Source organism: Zea mays, chromosome 3 (genome assembly GCF_902167145.1).
Source record: "Zea mays cultivar B73 chromosome 3, Zm-B73-REFERENCE-NAM-5.0, whole genome shotgun sequence".
In the NCBI taxonomy this organism is placed as follows: domain Eukaryota; kingdom Viridiplantae; phylum Streptophyta; class Magnoliopsida; order Poales; family Poaceae; genus Zea; species Zea mays.
In genome coordinates this window covers 47390092-47410587 of record NC_050098.1, presented here as the reverse complement: position 1 = coordinate 47410587, position 20496 = coordinate 47390092, and the positions used below count along the sequence as shown (strand labels likewise).

The 20496-nt window shown below is 42.6% G+C and overlaps 1 protein-coding gene, 1 long non-coding RNA gene and 1 pseudogene across 3 annotated transcripts; 2 read left to right on the top strand and 1 right to left on the bottom strand.

The window, feature by feature from the left end:
• Positions 1-536: 536 nt before the first annotated feature.
• LOC103650035 (uncharacterized) lies at positions 537-2954 on the bottom strand. The gene is made up of 3 exons (XR_002268339.1): positions 2817-2954; positions 911-1096; positions 537-811 (listed from the first exon to the last, which is right to left on the bottom strand). It is a non-coding gene; the product is annotated as an uncharacterized lncRNA (long non-coding RNA).
• Positions 1474-2067, top strand: LOC100284296 (sulfite oxidase pseudogene; annotated as a pseudogene). The gene is made up of 2 exons (NR_148411.2): positions 1474-1636; positions 1715-2067. The product of NR_148411.2 is annotated as a sulfite oxidase pseudogene (transcript).
• Positions 2955-8401: 5447 nt separating the features above from the next.
• Positions 8402-12179, top strand: LOC111591127 (uncharacterized). Its single transcript, XM_035966198.1, has 3 exons — positions 8402-8669; positions 10867-10950; positions 11027-12179. The coding sequence occupies exons 1-3, from the start codon at positions 8467-8469 to the stop codon at positions 11475-11477; spliced, it is 738 nt and encodes a 245-aa protein (XP_035822091.1). The 5' UTR covers positions 8402-8466; the 3' UTR covers positions 11478-12179.
• The last annotated feature ends 8317 nt before the right edge of the window (positions 12180-20496 follow it).

Below are 20496 nucleotides of genomic sequence, written 5' to 3'. Positions count from 1 at the left end.
GGGCCCGGATGGCAGCGAGTACCCGAGACACACGCGCGAACGGCGGGAGTGAGGTGCTGGGCTGCGCGTAGGTAATTGGTAGATGGGCCGAATGGCATGGAGTTGGCCCAACTGCAGGTTTTCCCTTTTTATTTTATTTCCCTTTTCCTATTTTGTCTTCCAAATTCATGATTTAAATTTCCATTCAAATTTTGAATCCAAACAGTGTTGTGAACCTATACTCTAGTTAAGGTACAATATATTTTCACTTACTTATTTTTCTCCTCATAATATTCATTTCTTCTCTTTTCTAAATTCTAGAATCCCCTTTAAATCTTAAATTCTCATCTAGGTACTAATATTCTCTTTATTTTATTTTTTTTTGTATAGCCACAAAATGCACTCCACAAAAATAATATCAGCATGATGCATACTTTCAATGGCATATATTCTTTTATTAATTATTTGCTTTTGAATATGGTGTCCACATGGGATGATGCACAAAGGTTAAACCCACATAAGGGGAAATTGTTTCTCTATTGGTATTATTTCTAGAAATTTTACAAAATGGGTGTTACACACAACTCATACTTCTTGTTTATATCAACAAGCCTCCAGTCCGTGGTAGCAATAGACAATTTCTTTCTAACTTGACACCCAATAGCACTTGAAAGTTGTCTAGCACTTTTACCAATGGGCTGACCTCGATCATTGAGAAAAATTTTGATTTTTGGCATTTCAGGTGACCTTGAGAATATTCCCTCCATCTTAGTTATGCCCCTTGCAGGCCTCTTTTTTGTAGCATTGATTGGATCATCCTCGGAAACTTCAACTTAAGCAAATGAAAAGCACACATTGGTAACTGTTAAAAGAAGTTGCATGTACTAAATGATATACATGATATATAAATATGAGGATTATGAGTCATCACCATTGTCAGTGAGAAAATCTCCCACCGTCTGCAAATCAGCAATCGCTTGTTCGTCTTGAGCTTGAGCATTTTGTCTTTGTGGCCTTGGTCGCAAGTTTGGAGTTTAGTTGTTGGAACACTTTGTCTTTGTGGCCTTGGTCGCAAGTTTGGAGGTTTAGTTGTTGGAACACTTGTCTTCTGTTTTTTCTACAAGCGAATGGCATGAATGTTATGCAGTTAACTGCTATGAAACTGCTATATACATTTGCTAAAAGTGCTAGAAATAAAACTGCTATAAAACTGAAACTGATACACTAATTTGGTGGTCCCGTGCATCACTAATTTGACAGTTATGTAACAGACCATCACTGAAGAATACATTGAAGACCATCACTGCCGAGATGTAAAAGAGGAGGACAGGTCACTATGTTTCCATAACAACACATACTCTGAGACTGAATCCTGTGCGAGTACCATGGGCAGATTTCAAAGAAATTTTCTTCACACACCTCCATGCTTTGCTCGCTGCAGGCTAGGATTGCTGGATATGCACTTTCAGGTGGTGGCCGTGGCATTGAGAGAGTGGATGTATCAGCTGATGGGGGTAAGACCTGGGTCGAGGCTCGTAGATACCAGAAAGACAATGTGGCGTATGTGTCAGATGGACCTCAAAGTGATAAGTGGGCTTGGGTTCTCTTTGAGGCCACATTAGACGTACCAGCGAATCCTGAGATCGTAGTTAAGGCGGTAAGTGAAGTCTATCTTGACACACTATTTCACTCAACTTAGAACAGTTTGTGAGAAATACATCTTGTGTGGGTACAGGTGGACTCAGCTGCAAACGTTCAGCCCGAGAAGGTAGAAGACATATGGAATCTGAGAGGAATCCTCAACACGTCTTGGCATCGGATCAAAATCCAGAGATCTTCGTGCGTTGAAAGATCTAAGCTGTGAAATTAAGTACGCAGCTGACTACTTGGAGAAAGCACACTCACTTTACCATTGTCCCTGAATAATAATTAGTCACTTCAACTTTCTGCGTCTGTGGAGTAAGGTTGTACGAGTGTTGGGGCTGTCATTATGGGATTTGAGCTCACTTGGTTTCTGTTTAAATGTCAGCTGCTGTGGTTTTTTTGGTCACTGGATGACTGCTGCTGTTGGCTGGTCAGGTTTGATATCAAGAAATATCCATTGCATTATGCGTTTGAAAATACTATTGCAGCATAGAACCTTTCTTTGGGCAAATGACTAGCTCTGGTAAGAAACCGGGCCAAGGTATATATATTGGCGTTTCTGGGATAACTGGGCACTATTTCTAGGATAACTGGGCACTCACATACACATACACAGATAACTGGGCACTAAGTCTGTTTCTGGGATTCTGTTTCTGGAATTCTGGGCACTATTTCTGTTTCTGGGAGCACATACACAATTCTGGGCACTAATTCTGTTTCTGGGAGCACCAGATTTAGATAGGTGCACCTATGATCCTGTGCAACTTGGATCCTGAATTGTCTGAAAGCAATAAAGATATAGATAGGTGCAGTAGGAATTTCTCTGGTTTCTACTACTGCACAAGGAACATCAAGTTGCACAGGAATTTCTTTTGTAGCACATGATTGAAATAGATCGGAAAGCAATAAAGATATAGATAGGTGCAGTAGTAGAAACCAGAGATGTTCCTGTGCTATAATGAGTTGCTAAACACTAGCATATTACAATTAAGCCCATGAATAAGAGTAAAACTGTCGTCTTATGATCCTGAAGGAAACTATTTATTGTAAAGAGATGATACTCAGAGTAAGACATATTTGTGGCAGGGAGATTTGAAATATGAACTTGTAAATGTAATGCAAATAATTGCAGCTGTGTTTGAGTAAACTGAACACAAAATAAGCACAAAGAAATTCAGTTAAGAGATGCCAACCTTTGAATTTTTTTTGGATGGACCTTGGTGCTCCATACTCTTGACGATTTCAGGGATGTTAAGAGATGCCAACCTCCTTTTATTTCTTTCAATATTTTCTTGCTTCAGCTGCTCGTATTCACTACACGATCCATCTTTATTGCTTTCTCTTGCGCTTGCCATTTTTTTTCCTGAAATATCATCAAACATGGAATCATCAAACTTACTCAAACAATGAGATTAGCTATTTACACTCAAACAACAAGTTCATGCATATATTAAAAAATATCATCAAACATGGAATCATCAAACTTACTTTCTAGATTTTTTTTCCTTGTTTTACTCCACTAACAATGACACCATCTATATCTGTTCTAGCACATGGGACACATCCAACAATAAGACTTTCAAATACATTAGATTGCAGATCAAGGATTGGCGGAACTACATAATTTTCATCATCAATGATACCATAATCAACATCACTTCCATACAAATCTCGCGGTTTTGGCTGAACAACAGCTACCCATTCAGTATCAATTGGATCAACAACATAGTAAACTTGCATTGCCTGTGATGCTAATATGAAAGGTTCATCCGAGATCTTTTCACCAGTATTGAATAAATGTTTGAAATTCACTGTAGTGATTCCAAATTGATCTGTTCGAACTCATTTGTTGTTTACACGGTTATCAACCCAATCACACTTGAAAAGCACAATATTTCCTTTGTGGTGATAGTTGAGTTCAAGAATTTCTTTTATGATACCATAAAAGATGTTTTTCCCTATAGTATGGTTGTCATCATTTCCTCTTTCGAAATGAGTTGTCTCAGCAGCTAACGCTACCCCACTACTTTGGACAGACCTATTCTCATCATATGACTGTGTACGGAAGTTGAATCCATTTATTGAGTAGCTGTTATACTGATGTGCAATCATCATTGGTCCCTTAGCTAAAATTTTGATCTCTTCTGAGGCCTCCTCACATGTTTCCTCAACCTGTGGTACCAATACTATTGTTGAAGTGAAAGACTTTATGAGATTGTAAATTCACTTCTCCTTTTATACTTACATGTAACCTGAACCACTCATGGAAGGTTTTATGTTGCATGTGGTTGGTCTCACGCTGATTTCGAACACCAATTGAGGAGAGGTATTGAGCATGCTTTGCTGAAATGGCCAACATGAATTTTCTTTGAAATGGCCAACGAAGAGTAAATAATCACATGATACTCGCTGAGTTAGATAGCTTACTTTAAATATGGTTCTATGTTGGAATAGTTGAAAAGGACATATCTATGTGCTTGAAGCCATGTCTTGTGATCTAAATTTACAACACACTTTCCAGCCAATGCTCGACCAATTTTGTGAAAGAATGGAGTTGTAACACAAATTTGTGTTGGTAAGCGATTTCTAACTCTATGGTTGAAGTGGGTCTCATCTTGTAAATACCGAGAACAAAGCATGAGAGCCTCATCAAACAAAGAACCCTCCATAATTGATCCTTCCGGGTGACTTTTTGTACGCACATAGCCCTTGCATTTTTTAGAAACCTATACATGTAAACAACGACACTCATCATATTATTGAAAAATTATATCGTTATTTGTTTGCTATGTAATATACCAAAGAAAAATACCTCTCCACCGGCCACATGCTTCGAAAATGGATTGGGCCTGCCACTACTACAGGTATCCTCTATACAGGCGGTCGGTTAGCCTCTACACAGGCGGTTCCAGGAACCGCTTGTGGTGCACCGCCTGTGATGTAAAACAACATCACAGGCGGTCAATCAAAAACCGCCTGTGATAGTCACACATCACAGGCGGTCCGGTTTAAAAAAACCGCCTGTGATAGTCACACATCACAGGCGGTCCGGTTTAAAAGAACCGCCTGTGATAGACACAAATCACAGGCGGTTTTAGTTATAAGCCGCCTGTATTTCCCAGATTCATATACAGAAGCAGAATTGTACTAGCATGCCACTCTTGCTTGGGTAGGAAGATGTACCATCAAATGTACATTAATGGTCAAAAATGATGGAGGGAAAATAATCTCTAAAAGGCTCAAGATTTCAGCTATCTCAGATTCTAACCTTTGCATGTCACTTATTCGAATAACAAGAGAGTACAATTTTCTAAAGAACGTGCTTAAACGAATCAGCACAGCACTAACTTCTTGAGGGAGAACTCTCCGGACAGCAAGTGGCAGTAAATCTTGTAGAAGAATGTGGTTGCCATGAGTATTAAGATTAACTATCTTTTTTTCATTGATAAGAACATTATGTCGTATATCAGCGGTATATCCATCAGGAAACTTGACCCCTTTTAATACTTGACAAAACAATTTCTTCTCAACATAGCTCATTGAGTAGGGTGCAGGAGGCAAATAAAATTGATTAGCTTCTAGTTCAATAGGATGAAGGTCGCTTCTAATACCTAAAGCTTGAAGATCCAAGCGAGCATTCAGATTATCCTTAGATTTTCCAGCAATGTCCAACAAAGTATTAATTATATTTTCACACACATTCTTCTCTATGTGCATGACATCAAAATTATATCGAATTTTCAAGTCCTTCCAATATGGAAGAGTGAACCAAATAGGTCTCCTTTTCAAAAAGACTAATGGTTTCCCATCCTTGCGTTTCTGATTCCTTATTGGCTTACCTGATGGCTTCTTGCCATAAATTGTTTTCAAATTTTTTGTACAATCCAAAATTTCCTCTCCTGAAAGAGGAGTAGGTGCTGGCCTCAACTCACTTTCACCAAATGAATTCAACATCAGACCTAAATGTGTGGTTTGGATGTAAGAACCTACGATGTCCCATGTAGCAGAGACTTGCTACCATTTCCAAGTCTGAGAGAACAAATCAATGAGTGGCAATCAGGACACGCTGCTTGACCAGAGGTGACAAATCCGGATACACTGCCTAGACCAGGGAAATCAGTGATGGTCCAAATTATTGCAGCACGCAACTGAAAGTATTCACCCTTTGAGGCATCATAGGTCTTCACACCATTAACAAACATATCAAGTAGATCATAGACAAGGGGCTGAAAATAAACATCCATATCACTACCCGCAGAAGATCGACCAGGAATTAAGACAGACAAGATAAAATTTGAATCCTTCATGCACATACTGTAACTAACATTCATTGTCCTTGATGGTGGAAAGTTGAGTGGAATCAATATGCCAGGCCAAATACTGTAACTAACATTCATTGTAACTAACATTCATTGTCCTTGATGGTGGAAAGTTGAGTGGAATCAATATGCCAGGCCAAATACTGTAACTAACATTCATTGTCCTATATGGATTGAAACCATCTGTAGCAAATGCTAGGCGGATATTACGACTATCCATAGCAAATTCTGGATACTTTTGATCAATATCTTTCCACAAGGGTGAATCGGCAGGATGCCTAAGCAAACCATCTTTTACTCTGTGTTCATCATGCCACCTTGTGAGACTTGCAAATTTAGAAGAAACAAACAATCTTTGGAATCTTTTTTTAATAGGGAAATAACGAAGCACCTTCCTAGGAACTTTGTACTCACGTTTCCCATCTAGACTCTTCTTTTCTGATTTCCAACGTGAGACACTACATACCGAGCATGAATCAAGTTTTTTATGCTCCTTCCAAAATAGAATGCAATCATTTTCACATGCATGAATTGTAGTGTACCCGACTCCTACAGATTTGACCACTTTCTTTGCTTCATGAAAGTATCTAGGAAGTGCTTGAACCCTTAGGAAGTGCATCAACAAGTAAATCTACCAACAAATCAAAACTTCTATCTGTCCATCCTCCAAGAAGTTTGATGTGAAGCAAACGAACTAGGAAACGTAGCTTTGAGTAGTTTTGACAACCCGGATATAATTCTTGACTATTGTCTTCTGCTAGCTTACGAATGGCTATTGTGTCTTCATTAGGTTCCTCAAAAGACCCATCATCCTCCATATCCCCTCCATCATCTAAACCACAAGCTAAATCCTTTAACAACTCAGATATTGCATCATCTTCTGTAGGATGCTCGCTAAACTCATCATCATTGTTACCATGATTCACAAAAGAGGACGAAGCTTCTCCATGTAAGGTCCATGTTGTGTACCCTTTTAGAAAACCATCACATATCAAGTGTTCTCGCACTTCACCGGCCTCTCTCCAAAACGAGTTAACACACTTCTTGCAAGGGCATAGTATCTTGTTTCCTATTGCTGAATGTCTAAATGCAAAAGCTAGAAAACCATTCACCCCTTGTTTATAAACCTTTGTCTCCCTACATACAGTTCCTATGTTACATATCAATATAACTATAGAAAAACATAAGAGTTGCTATGAAAAGTTGCTTTGTACCTAGCCTCACTTGTGATCCATGATTTATCCATACACTTTATGTAGGATTTATCCATACCTAGGTGTGCCTGCACAACCTTCACTAACTCAGGCTAACACGACCGTAGTATATGATGCGTTCTGCAAGAGCTAGCAAAGCAATGAGGGCAGCACTTATGTACCATTAACCTGCCCTTCTACTAGCTCGATCGACCCTCTCACACAATCCAATAGTAACAGAAATTTATAATAATTTAACATTCCAACAACCTCAAATAATAATTTTAGCACCAAATAATAATGTGCCTAGTGTGGGCAGCAAACAAAAAAAAGCAACGTGTCTAGTGTGGGCAGCAAACAATAGTCAAGAATACAGATCTGGCTAAGTGACATTGATATGGAGCACTTACACTGCACGAAGAAACCGATGTAGCCGTCTTTCGGAAGCCGGTATCGTGGGAGTTGAATCCGGTGAGGCGGTGTCCGTCAACCGAACTCCGAAGCAACCGATGCAGGCCTGTGCCTGCCTGGAGAGGTGGTGCCTGGTGCCTGGTGCCTGCTGGCTGGTGGTGGTGGCCTGGTGGAGTGGTGGGGGGCGGCGGGGCGCCTTGGGGCTGGGGCAGTCCGGCAGTGGGCGCGCTGGACGGTGCCGCGGAGCGGCGGCCGACGGAGGCGTGGACCGCGGTGGGGCCTGGAGGTGGCCGACCGCAGGGTTGGGGCTGGCCGGCTGGGGGGATGGGGGCTGGGGCCTGGGGCTGGGCGGACTGCCGGCGGCTGGGGCCTAGGGGCGAGCCAGTGAGGGTGGGGTTGGGCGGCTGGGGGAGACGGCCGTGAAGACTGAAGGACAGAAGGGTGATGTGCTGGATTGCTATTAGGGATTTAGGGTTCATCTGCTGCCTGACACGTGGGCAAGGCCTGTATTTCAGTTTTTTTCCGGTTTTTTCGGTTCTTTAGAGTGGAGTAAATAAGAAACACAAAAATCACGTACTGCTATAGCGACCCACCATCAGTCACACACTTACCTCTATAGCGACCGACCATAAGTCGTTAAATTTCTAGACTTTTAGCGACCCACAGACCGTCGTTATAAAAGCATTTAGCGATCCAACCGTCGGTCCATAACTTTTAGCGACCAACCGTCGGTCCCTAATAAGGGTCGCTAAAGATCAATCGTCGTGTAGTGATAAAAGAAAATAATCAAAAGAATAAAATAGAAAAGGCCCAGCTCCCCTTCTCTACCCCCGGCCCACTCCGGCGCGCTCCCGCAAGCGCCGACCAGTCTGCCCCACGCCTCCATCTCCTGTTTCTCTTCTCCAAACCGCCTCCCACCCATGACTCCCCCACGCCGGTTCCATTTGGAGCCCCAGCACCCCATTTCCCTCTCCCTCTCCCTCTCCCTCACACGCGCCCACACCTCCGCTGCCACCGTCGCCGTGCTGCATCTGCAGCCGCGCCATCGCCCGTCACCTAGTGCCCCGCCGCGCCGAGCTCGCACCGTCGTCCGCCGAGGAGCCTGCGTGAAGCTGTTGCCGAGGTGAGCTCTCCTCTCTCCCTTCCTTCCCTGCACGTGTGCGTCCCTGCTCCTGCGGTCTGGTCGCGCATCGCCGTCTCGCCCCGGTGAGCCGAGCAACGGCAGCGTCGCCGTGGAGCCGCTACTCACGGGCGTCCTGCCCCAGCCACGCACTGTAGCACCGCCCCGACCTCCGCCGCCGCTGGCCGCATCCGGCCCGCAAGCTCCGCCTGGTCCCGGCGGCGCACCTCCCCGTGCCCCTGCTGTCCTGCCTCACCAGTCACCACCGGCCGCCAGGCAACCGGTGACTGGTGCCGCCCCTGGCCTCCTTTTCCCAGCACCTGGTAGCCCCTCCTCACGGTGGTTCAGGCCCAGCGAGCGCCAAGCATGCGGTTACAAGGAAAAATGGAGCATGCGGTTGCAGGAAAAGTGGAGGAAGAAATTGTCTTGGGGACCCCTCTCCCATGCGCATGATCTGCATGCAGTGAAAGCCAAAAAAAACGCCACATGGGCCCACCCACACGGCCACACGCACGACGCGTGCTACCAGACATAGAAAAAACCTGCATGCCGCTCAACCACCAGAGGTCGTGCATCATGTGGCCCCCACCTGCATGCCATGCAACCTCACATTCTCCTTAATGCAATAGATCCCAAAGATTGTCTATGGTTGTGTCCCACCTGGTTCTCTATATGGCAAGTTCCTCACCAATAAAATTGCGTCACGTCGTTTAATTCACAAAATATTATTTATTCAATAAATTTTGCGTTATAAACTCGTTTCGGCTGACTTTGTAATAATGTTGCCAACATGTTAAAATGTTATTTCGTCGCGACGCGAGTTTTAATTAATTAATTAATTGATTGTTTGTTTATCCGATATTTATTAAAATAACAATTTGCTTAAAACTAATTTATAGTTTTAAGTTGTACTTTTATAAACATACATTAACGTGATTAATACCAACATACATATTTTAATTCAATAGGTGCTTAGTCAGTGTAATTGCGATGCGTGTTTAGCGGTTCCCATATGTCGCGTAGTTTATTAGCCGTGAGTTGTTGGTTATTCGATTATGCGTCGTAACCCCGTTACATCTCGTTTTAGTCATGTCAACTTAGTGATAACGTCAATTTTGTATCAATAATGTTATCTAGTCATGTCGAAAGTTTAATTCATTAATTATTTATTTGTCCGGTATTTTATAATTATTCAAAAACGACCTTCTAATTAAAACTAGATTATAGTTTTTAACTCACGCTTTTATGAGTATAAATGTTAACTTTATTAATACCAACTTAAGCGCTTTTCATTTAATACTTGTTTATTATAAACTCGTTGTTGTTTAGCGATTATCGTGTATCGCGCGCGTCGTTCGCGTTGTCGCACGTGTTGTTCGCGCGTGCTGTTTCATACAATATCGCGTGATAATAAATTGTTTTCGCGTATGAGTTAATAACGTTAATTCATCAGGTACACATATTTTAGATAATTAAATTTAAGTTGGCTCGACTAATATTTATTAGACTAAGACTGTCTTCAACGGTTCACCCTAAATTTCTCCCCCTATATCCCACTCACTGTGCCACGTCAGCGTTCTCTCTCCCCCTATATCTCCACGCTCTACAGCGGTTCCCCCTATATCAATCCTCTATACCCCACCACAACAATATTATATACTTTCATCATCAAATAACTCAACTACCATCCAATATTAATTTTATTTTTATTTCTTATTTGCACAGTACACGGGCATAACTTGGTCCACAATTAATTACCAAACTTCGTAATTAGTATTAATACGTTAGTATAATTACGGTCGAATTTTATGTTTTTTAAATAATAGAAATTCGCATTCTTCTTGTACACGACACGAGTGGCTTCCACCACACGACTGGCTTCTACGGCAAGCCACGACCCTCTGGCTTCCTTCACACACCGAAGCCATCTATAAATAAGGTACCCCTGCGGGCATGTTCCACTCAACTACACACTCGTCTCTTCTGTATCATCCGTCATTCCATCACAAGTACGTAGTACGTAGTCTTAGTTCAGCTTGTCATGGACTCATTGCGAATGCCTAGTGTTGTCTTCGTCATCCGATGATTCGGACGATGAGATCGACAACATGTTGCTTTGGCAACATGTTGACCACCTTGTACTGGGAGACACGAGCACGCGTCGTCGGTGCTCCTCATTGCCTCGCCGTGTTATCCATAGGGACCACGCTGCTGGAGAAAATCTCATCAAGCACCACTACTTCGGACCTAATCCAGTGTATCCATCACATGTTTTTCGTCGAAGGTACGTTTCCTAAGTAATGTTTTTACTTTGATTTGGAGCTTCGTTTTATTAATTTTTTCTTTGTTTTCGTTTTTAGGTTTCGGATGCATCGTCCGTTGTTTCTACGTATCCTTCGTGCTATTCAACGAGAAGACGATTACTTCACAGTACGATGTGATGCAACTGGTTTAGCAGGGCTTGGTCCATTGCAAAAAGTGTGTGCTGCTTTGCGTATCCTTGCGTACGGGTTACCAAGCGATGCGGTCGATGAGTACATACAGATTGGACAGACTACGGCTAGGGACTGCCTTATCCGTTTCTGTCGCGCAATCATCTCTTCCTTTAGCGAACGATACCTACGTATCCCTAACCACGACGACATTGCTCGCATACTTAGTGTAAACGCGGACAGGGGGTTTCCGGGTATGCTAGGCTCCATCGATTGTATGCATTGGGAATGGTGCAAGCTGTCCTACTGCATGGCGCGGACAGTTTTGTGGACGCAATTCGAGGCCAACAATGATACTAGAGGCAGTCGCTGGGTATGACCTCTGGATTTGGCATGCATTCTTTGGAATGCCTGGTACTAACAATGATCTCAACGTGCTTCATCGATCGCCAGTGTTTGATCCGTTACGTAATGGGACGATGCCACCAGTGCACTTCACTATTAATGGTACCACGTACAATTTTGGATACTACTTAGCAGATGGCATATATCCAAATTGGCCAACCTTTGTAAAAGCAATTCATCACGCTTTTGAGGAAAAAAAAGGTTCACTTCACAGCCAAGCAGGAGAGTTGTCGAAAGGACATAGAGCAAGCATTTGGAGTTTTGCAGGCCAGGTGGGTAGTTCTACGTGGCCCTGCTTATGGTTGGGATCGTAATCACCTCGCAGAGATGATGACTGCTTGCATTATTATGCACAACATGATTGTCGAGGACGAAGGAGATGGTGCAGCAAATGTGGACTTCATTGGCCCCACTGGTCCCCCAGAAGTTTGTAATAATATTCCTGAGGTCCGCAACGAGTGGCTAAACAATCATATCCGCTCTGAATTACCCAACGATCCCGAGTTAGGACATCACATCTCAGTCCACATACTTGTCTTTGCAGCACAACCTGATAGAACACCTTTGGGCACGTCGAGGGTCTATGGGTTGAAGGCCTTCATCCATATTATGTGGTTCCACAATGTTGTTATATTTGATTCATGAACTAAGTCATTAATTGAAGAAATGCAAGTCATGTATCTTGGGCATCAGTGAATAAGTCATGGTAACTGTCATGTGTAATGCATCTACTACAAATAATTTCCATATGTTGCCAAACGTCAAGTCATGTATGAAAAAAACGTTATTATGAATATCAATATAATGACAATAAACAATGTTCAAAAACCAAGCTCATGTTCTGAAACTAATAATGAAATGTTCAAACGACTCCAAATCAAACAAGTCCAAACACACAGGACCAAGGTTCGCCGATACAAAGGTGAGGAACACCTTATCAAATAAATTAGTACTCTTCAGACAGGATTGTTTATGAAAAACTCGATTAAACCTTTTCTCCTAGCGATGTATACAGCTCTCAACTCTTCTGGTAAAGCATCCATATCCATAGCATAAAGTTTCTTCAGCTCTTCGTCCTTTTGCTTCCTGTCTTCCATCATCAACTTTTTTTCCTGCACTTCTATTTCCTTGGATTGAACCTCCAACTTCTTCAGTTCAACTTCTTTCATGAACTCAATGTTCTGTTGTTTCAGCTCTGATTTTTCTTCACTTTGCTTCAATCGTGCTATCTGAATGTCATGGAGTCTTGCCAGGTAGTCAGTAGACTGGGATGAACTGGACGTAGCCTTCTTCCTTGCTTGTTTTGGTCGAGTCACGTCCTAATGGTCTCTTACCTTTTGAACCACCTTCGTCAGATTCGACATCATTAACAGATCCTGTAGGTGTAAGACTCCGAACAGGCTCCGTCGCCGCATTGCCTCTCCTAGGGGCTTCCATGAACCATGGCATCCCATTTTGGTTCGTTTTTTAGCCGCGTCCAGCAATGCATGAAATGAAAAGGCTTTTTCTGTGACGTTGCATATAGAGTTGCAGCTTTCGAAGTCTATAGAAGATTTATAACCAGTTGTCAGTGTTCAAAAAATAGTAAGTACACATAAACCATGACCATACATTGAGTATTACAAATGAATGTTATCGTACCTTGTCGTTATCTGTGAGGCCACTCTGGTTTTCCCTTAGGACTCTAGCAGTAGAATCCAGCAAATTTGCCTGTTTCATCTCTGATTTTGTCCCACCTGCTGCTCAGGGCCCTATTCAGTCTCATTGGAAACTCACCTCTAAGTTCATTATACCTTTTCTCAATTCTAGCCCATAACCCCTCCTTCCTCTGGCCTGTGCTAATTACTGGGTCACTACTAATCTCTAGCCATGTTTTGCAAAGCAACAGGTCTTCATCAGGTTTGAAGTTCTGTTCCTTTGTCCTTCTAAATGTGATAGGTGTGTCTGAAGGTTTGGTTGGGCTGTTAACTTCCTGGACACTATGTTCTGCTTCGGATTCAAAATTAATTGGGTCAGTCTGGTTGGGAACATGGGTAGAAACCTGTGGACATGGAATGGGTGGTGCAAACTGGGGTTGACCGAATGATGGTTGTGGTGGAGGACCCCCAGGATTGATCATACCAAAAAATGGGTTCCATGGACTACGAAAGGTATATGTAGATGGGTCATTAGCTCCCTGGGACCAGGTAGGATTGCTCATATGGTTTGTAGGAGTAGTAAATGTAGAAGGATGGGTTGGGTCGAAACCTTGGCCCTGCCACATCTGAGGATCCCACATGGGTGGGGGGAAAGACTGGTTACCTGAATTGGGGCTGGCACCAGTAGGTCGAAAAGGTGTGTTTGAGTTGTTGTCAGCCATTCTAGAATGAAATACAGGAATACATTAATTTGGACAACACAAAACAGACTTGTACTGTAAAGTATGAACTGTAATGCATTGCACATAAGGTTCATAGAAAAGGAACACAATGATGAAGCATTGCACATAAAGGTTCATACGAAAGCAACATAAGGATTAAGCATTCCACATAAGATTCATAGAGAAGGAACACATAAGGATGAACCATTGCACATAAGGTTCATACAAAGTAAACATAAGGTTCGAGCATTCGTACATCGGTTACCCATGCATCACATACATAAGACAGAAGTTCTTATTTGAATTTCGATGCATTACTACCACTAACACCATAGTCTACGTACCACAATTACAGGTTCCAAATGCTATACCTAGTGGACCTGTCGGAGTCGTAGGAGTCATTGTCACTGGCCTCATACAATTCTGGGGAGGAAGGGGAGGTGAAAGTAATTTGTCTAGGCACTGGCTTCACAGGCTTCGCAAGGTTAATTTGTTCCTCCATCCTCTCCTTCTCTGGGTCAGACCTTGCTTTGCTCTCAAGTGCGTCCTGCTCCATCAGGTCTACCTCCTTTCGAATTGCAAGTAGAGCATTGAGAAGGTAATGCTCGTCACCCAAATGACGGAAAGCCTCTTCTAGAAAGCTTCTAATATTGAAAGCACCAGTTTCCACTGAGGATGCAAGATTGAGGACCAAGTGTTGCAGCACTTTGGCATCATGGCTGCTCATCTTGATTCGTATCCTCAACCAGTACCTCCTTGGCTAGACAAGGTGCATACATGAAAAAATTAGGGGCAGTCTTGTTCCTAATTGGTGAAATTAAAGTGTTCATGGCACTTAGGAAACATCTGTGGGTTGCAATATAAAAAAGTAATATTTCAATTTAAGAAACTAATGTGCTGATGGCAGTTAGCAAACAACTGTTGGTTGTTTTAGTATGCACTGGTAAAGTATTTCTACACATGTATCGTGCCTTTGGTACGTCAGATGGTTGCATATAATAAGCTACAGCTGCACAGAATACATGAAAGCACAGACAGAAAACATGGAGACAGACTTATGCAATTGATAAAAAACAATGTACTATAGCGAAAAAGGAGTTAGAACCTCAATTAGTTGAAGAGGACGTCAAATAATCAAATAATTTTATCAAGCTGCATAATAAGTAAAGGTTTCGTTAGTTGCATGCAACGGTTGGTCATGTAAGGAAAGACTACTCAAAATTGAAGGGTGAGATGTCCAATTCTTAGACAGAGGAACTAACTCCAATTTGAAGTAATCGATATGGAAGGAACAAGGGGTTGTGTTGGGGAATTGAACGGCACTGGTACTGAGTTCTTATACTAGGAACATTAACATGGATTTCTCTACCAGCAACATTGAACAAAAAACATTCAATCCACATGACTGGAAATCAATTCGCAAGGGAGAAAATGGTGGGTACACAAACATCAGTAAACGAGGATGAGGAATATGCAAATGACACTAAAGTCTCAATGTTGTTTCCTTTGTACCATAGTAAAGAAGCATCAATTTTTTACTTCATAAGCACGGATCAGTTAGCAATACGTGATTGAGGATAGGTTCAGATCTATGTGTACCACAATATCAAACTTGGTTCTTGTACATAAACAATTGTCGCATCGGATGTCGGACATAACCGCAACCCTAACTAGTCAAAGGAGGCGATGAACACATAAATCGTAGCGCAGAAACAAGGTAAAGTACATGTAAACCCTAATGGTAACCCAAGGTACGGTTTGAAACGAACCCGGATCAATCCGAGGTGTAGACCTTGGCAATGCGACGAAGCGTACCTTGGACCTTGTACCTCGAAAGACGCAGATCGGCTGAGCGTAGATCTGTCGGCGAATGGATGACCTCCCTTCGACCTCGACCCCAACCCTAACGTTCCGGCGGACAGCGACGAACGGCGCCGGCGTCTTCGCACGGATCGGCCGGGTCGCCGGTCCTGCGAAGGTTGACGGCGGAGTCAGCGTGGACGAGCCCCACTGCTGCTCGCTGGCCGGAGGAAGACAAACGATTCGCGGGCGACGGCGGATCGACGCGTACCTTCTCCGGCGGCGGTTGGGTCGCCCGCGGATCGCCTCGAGCGTCTTCCTCGGAGTATTCCGAGCGCGCGCTCTTGTCTGGGAAGGTAAGCGGCTGCGGGAAACTTCTCCGTCGTAGCGTCGCCATCCATTTAGCGGGAGAGAGAAGAAATCGGGAGGGGAGAGGAGGAGGAGGAGGAGGAACGCGATGAAGGGGATAGAGGGGTACTGTAGCCCCTATCCCAGCTACAGTAATAGGGGAGAGGGCGCGTGGGGGCATGCGTTGAAGAGAGTCTAATATTTAAATTAGATTAAATGTGTAGTGTCTATCTCGCGCTTTATAATAAACATTAACCCAACTAATATTAGCTTAACTTATTTGTATTTATTTAATAGGTGTTTAGTATAAATGTGTCACCTATTTAATTTTCTCACCTGTCGCGCGTGCTGTTCCGCATGTGATGGCGTGCTCGTTCGCGCTCGATGTGTGCACTGTTTCAGTGTGTCGTCAGCGTGCTATGTTGCGTGTATCCGCGCGTCGTTCGTACACTGTCGTGTTGTTTCACGCGTCATAAATTCATCTCGCTTAGAATCTCTCGTTTTACTTAAATTATTTAATTAACTGTCATTTGTTAGTGTAGCAGATCAATCGAGCTGATTGATGTATAATATTTATATTCGATAATGTTGAACTAAAAGTTATAGTTAATACTTGTTTAACGTTAACGCGATAACTTATCGACCGTAACCCCGACTGTCACGTTTCTTTTTCCTCGCGTGACCATAGTAATGCGCTCTATTTCAGTTTTGCATGTTTTATTATGTTTGTATTTGTATGGTGTAATGTTCTTATGCATATATGTGTTTGTTTGTGCCTGTTTATATTCGTTGTGCGTCGCGAATAGATTGCGATCCGTTTCTGAGCTTCGAGGGATCGAAGATCAAGCGTTGGCGACCAAGTGATCTGGCTCTTCGAGTTCTACAAGGTTGAAGACCCTTGAGCATCTGTCTGGTAAAGGCAAGTGTCCTCTAACCCATTATGTCCTACGTACTTTATAATTTATTGTCCCGCATTACTTTATGAACTTAAGGTTTGACTAGTCTGTATTTACCTTATCCTTGTTTACCTTTTTGGGTTATCATGGTTAGCACTTTCCTATTGCCTTAACTTAATCAATGAACATGATGTGAACATTTATGATACGATACTGTTATCCTGATTATGTGGATGATCTTGTGATACTTTAGGGCCTTAGGGGGCTCAGGCCATTTTCCCTGAGTACCTCACCGTAAGGACCTATTCGTGGAGTGATCACCCGGGATAACAGTGCAACCATGAGGGTGGAATGGGACACCCTTAGCTGAATAATTAGATGAACCTGGGGGTGTAGTTGGCTTTGCCGGAAGGGCTGTCAATGGGGGCTGGGGCGTAGTGCTCGCTCTGCCGAGGTGGGGTGCAGAGGTTCAATAGATTTGGTTTTGTTAGTCACCCACCTTGGGAAGGTGTACTGCATTTGTACGACTAGCGAAACCTAACGAGCAACTATGTACTAGGGGAGTCTTTGTAAAGGCTACATAGTGATACCCTACCAGGCCACCTAGGTAGTGGTCAATGTGGATTAGCTCTCCTCGGGCAGAAAGGGAATCATGACTCGTGGGTAAAGTGTGCGACCTCTAAAGAGGGAATGAAACTGATATATCAGCCGTGCTCACGGTTATGAGCGGCCTTGGGATCCTCTTTGATTAGAGATACCGATGGTTCGATATACAATGGTTCTAGTTATGATTTTGGTATGATGATGATAATGATGTTTCCTCGATGAGGAAATGGTTCACGGGTTGGTTATATTATAAAACTTGGCTTCCACTAATAATAAACACCTGACCAACTAAAAGCAACTGCTTGATCTTAACCCCACATAAAGCTAGTCCACTTCAGCCAAACGGGGCATTTGCTGAGTACGTTGATGTGTACTCACCCTTGTTTTCACAAAACACCAGGTTGCCTTTGGTGCAATCTATGCTCAGGTAAATAAGAAGGTGTCGAGGCGGATCTCCAAGAGTTCTAGGACTTCGATGAGTTTGAGGATTAGGCTAGCGACCTCCCCTAGTCAGCTGCCTGTGGTGGGTTTATTTTCGTTGGCTACGTTTCCATCCTGTGTACTTTGATTATATTATGTAAATTACTCTAGTCTTTCATATTATTACTAACACTCTATTGTTATTCGAAGCATTGTGCTATGATGAGTCATTTATGTAATCGTCGTGTACGTGAATTTCTGATCCTGGCACGTACATGGTTCGCATTCGGTTTACCTTCCAAAACCGGGTGTGACATCGACCTCGGGGAGAACCTGCTCTCCGGCATGCTCCACCCGGCGTTGTTCGGCAACCTCACCAGCCTGCACCTCCTGGACCTATCCAAGAACCAGTTCCTCGACTTCGAGCTGCCGCAGGAGCTCGGCGGGATGAGCAGCCTTAGGTGACTGTTCCTACAGGGCTCGGGGTTCAGCGGCATCATCTCGGAATCCTTCCTCGGGTTGGAGCAGCTGGAGGCTCTTGACCTGTCCATGAACAACTTGGCCGGCGTCGTGCCTCCCGGGTTCGGCCTTAGGTTGCAGAAGCTGATGACTCTGGATTTGTCACAGAACGGCCTCTCCGGGACAGTTCCCGGAGGAGATCGCTAGGTGCACGATGGCATACTGTGCACAAAAACAAGTGCCTTCTATGACCATCGTGATTTATACATTTTCAAACAAAACTTTACGATACCTCTTGTTGCATTTTACGCTTCCACTAAAAAGCAAGTGCCACATTCGTCGTTACAAAACAGATCGTTGATTTACGCTAAAATTCGTATTCATTTACGCTGTTTCGTATCACGTTTTACGCTTAAATCCACCTGAGCTAGAACCCGAGCACGATCGGAGCGTGCGATTTTCACACCGTAAATTAGGCCCCATTCGTTGTTACAAAATAGATTGATGATGCACGCTAAAATTTGTACCCTATTTACTGCTATTTTGGTTCACATTTTACACTGAAATCTAACTGAACCATAATCTGTGCACGATCGAACGTGCTCAATTTTCACACCGTAATTTTCGGGGCCCATTCGCTGTTACGCAACATGTCTATAATTTACGTAAATTTCGTATTCATTTACGCTATTTCGGTTCTCGTTTTATGCTTAAATCCACCCGAGCTAGAACCCTAGCATGATCGGAGCACAGTGTTTTTCGCTCCATAATTTGGGCCTCATTCGTCGTTGCGAAACAGATCGACGATTTACGTCGTAACCGTGCCTGTATTTATCGCGAATTTACAGCACTACTTTCCTAATCTCAAACCAACCCAGATCTATGCACACACTGGTCACGTATATACAATAGCATAAATGGTCTGACGTCGCGATATTTGCATGGTTTATGCTGTTATGTTTCATGTTCTTATGAAGTCGTAAACACTGAACAAACTTGTAAAGTTGTCCCACGTGATTTGCGCGTCAGCAGATTTTTTTGCATGGTTTATGCACATTATTCAATATATTTATCCTAGTATAAATGCTAACACATGCATAGGTGAACTGCCTTCCCAGATTCGTTGCATGGTATATGCAAATTCTATAGTTCGGTTATACCAGCACAAATGCTGACGCAATCACGCAGGTGGTGGCCTATCCGCGTCCTGACTGGCGCTTCCCCTACTAATCGAAGCCCAGGGCTTCCATTACCTCGATCATATATATATATATATATATATATATATATATATATATATACCCACTACCAGATAACAGACTTATGTCACAGAACATACTGGATCAAACTTCACTATCGATTTTAACTCCCATACCACCGTAGAAGCAATACGTACTGGTTGGTGTTTTCAACTAGTACCTATGTTAAGCTATTAGTATCGGTCGAAGACATTAACCAGTACTAGTCATATTAGTACATGTTGGTGTTTTCATCCGCCACCAATATCTTAACATTAGTACCGATAGAAACACCAAGTGACTAATATTATTGCTTTATAAATCCTCTCCCTTCTCAAACTGGCGACAAGAACAAAGAGTTGTGTCCATGATCCCATAATTAAGTTGTTTCCCAATTTTTTCAAAGAATTTGTTGAATATTTCACTCATTTAAGTGTGAGAAAATGTTAGGAAGTTCATGCTCTCGTATAATATAATTGAAATAGTTACTTGTCTTAGTTTAGATTTCTTGAATTGTATGGTTGATTGTATAATTTAGGAAAAAGATTAGTGAGTTCATCCTCTCATGTGCTCTATAATACTATATGTGAAGGCAATAGAATTTATGAAAAAAATCAGAGGAGCTTTATTCATGTTGCCATAAGCATCAAAGCGGAGAGGCGCTACCAAACTTTTTCATAGAATTTATTACAGATTTCATTCATCTAAGTGTGACAAAAGGTTAGAAAGCTCATCCTTTCATATAATACAATTGAAATAATTACTTGTTTTGTTTAGATTTTTTTTGAATTGTGGTTATTGTATAATTCATGGAAAATTAATAATTTCATCCTCTCATATATGTTGTAATATGTATGAAGGTACAAT

Bases quoted from the DNA above. Each gene is read 5' to 3' on its own strand.
- LOC111591127 (XM_035966198.1), top strand. From the start codon at position 8,467: ATGACTCCCCCACGCCGGTTCCATTTGGAGCCCCAGCACCCCATTTCC. The intron at 8,670-10,866 runs GTGAGCTCTCCT...TGTTATCCATAG, and splicing joins TGCGTGAAGCTGTTGCCGAG to GGACCACGCTGCTGGAGAAA. The intron at 10,951-11,026 runs GTACGTTTCCTA...TTTCGTTTTTAG, and splicing joins TCACATGTTTTTCGTCGAAG to GTTTCGGATGCATCGTCCGT.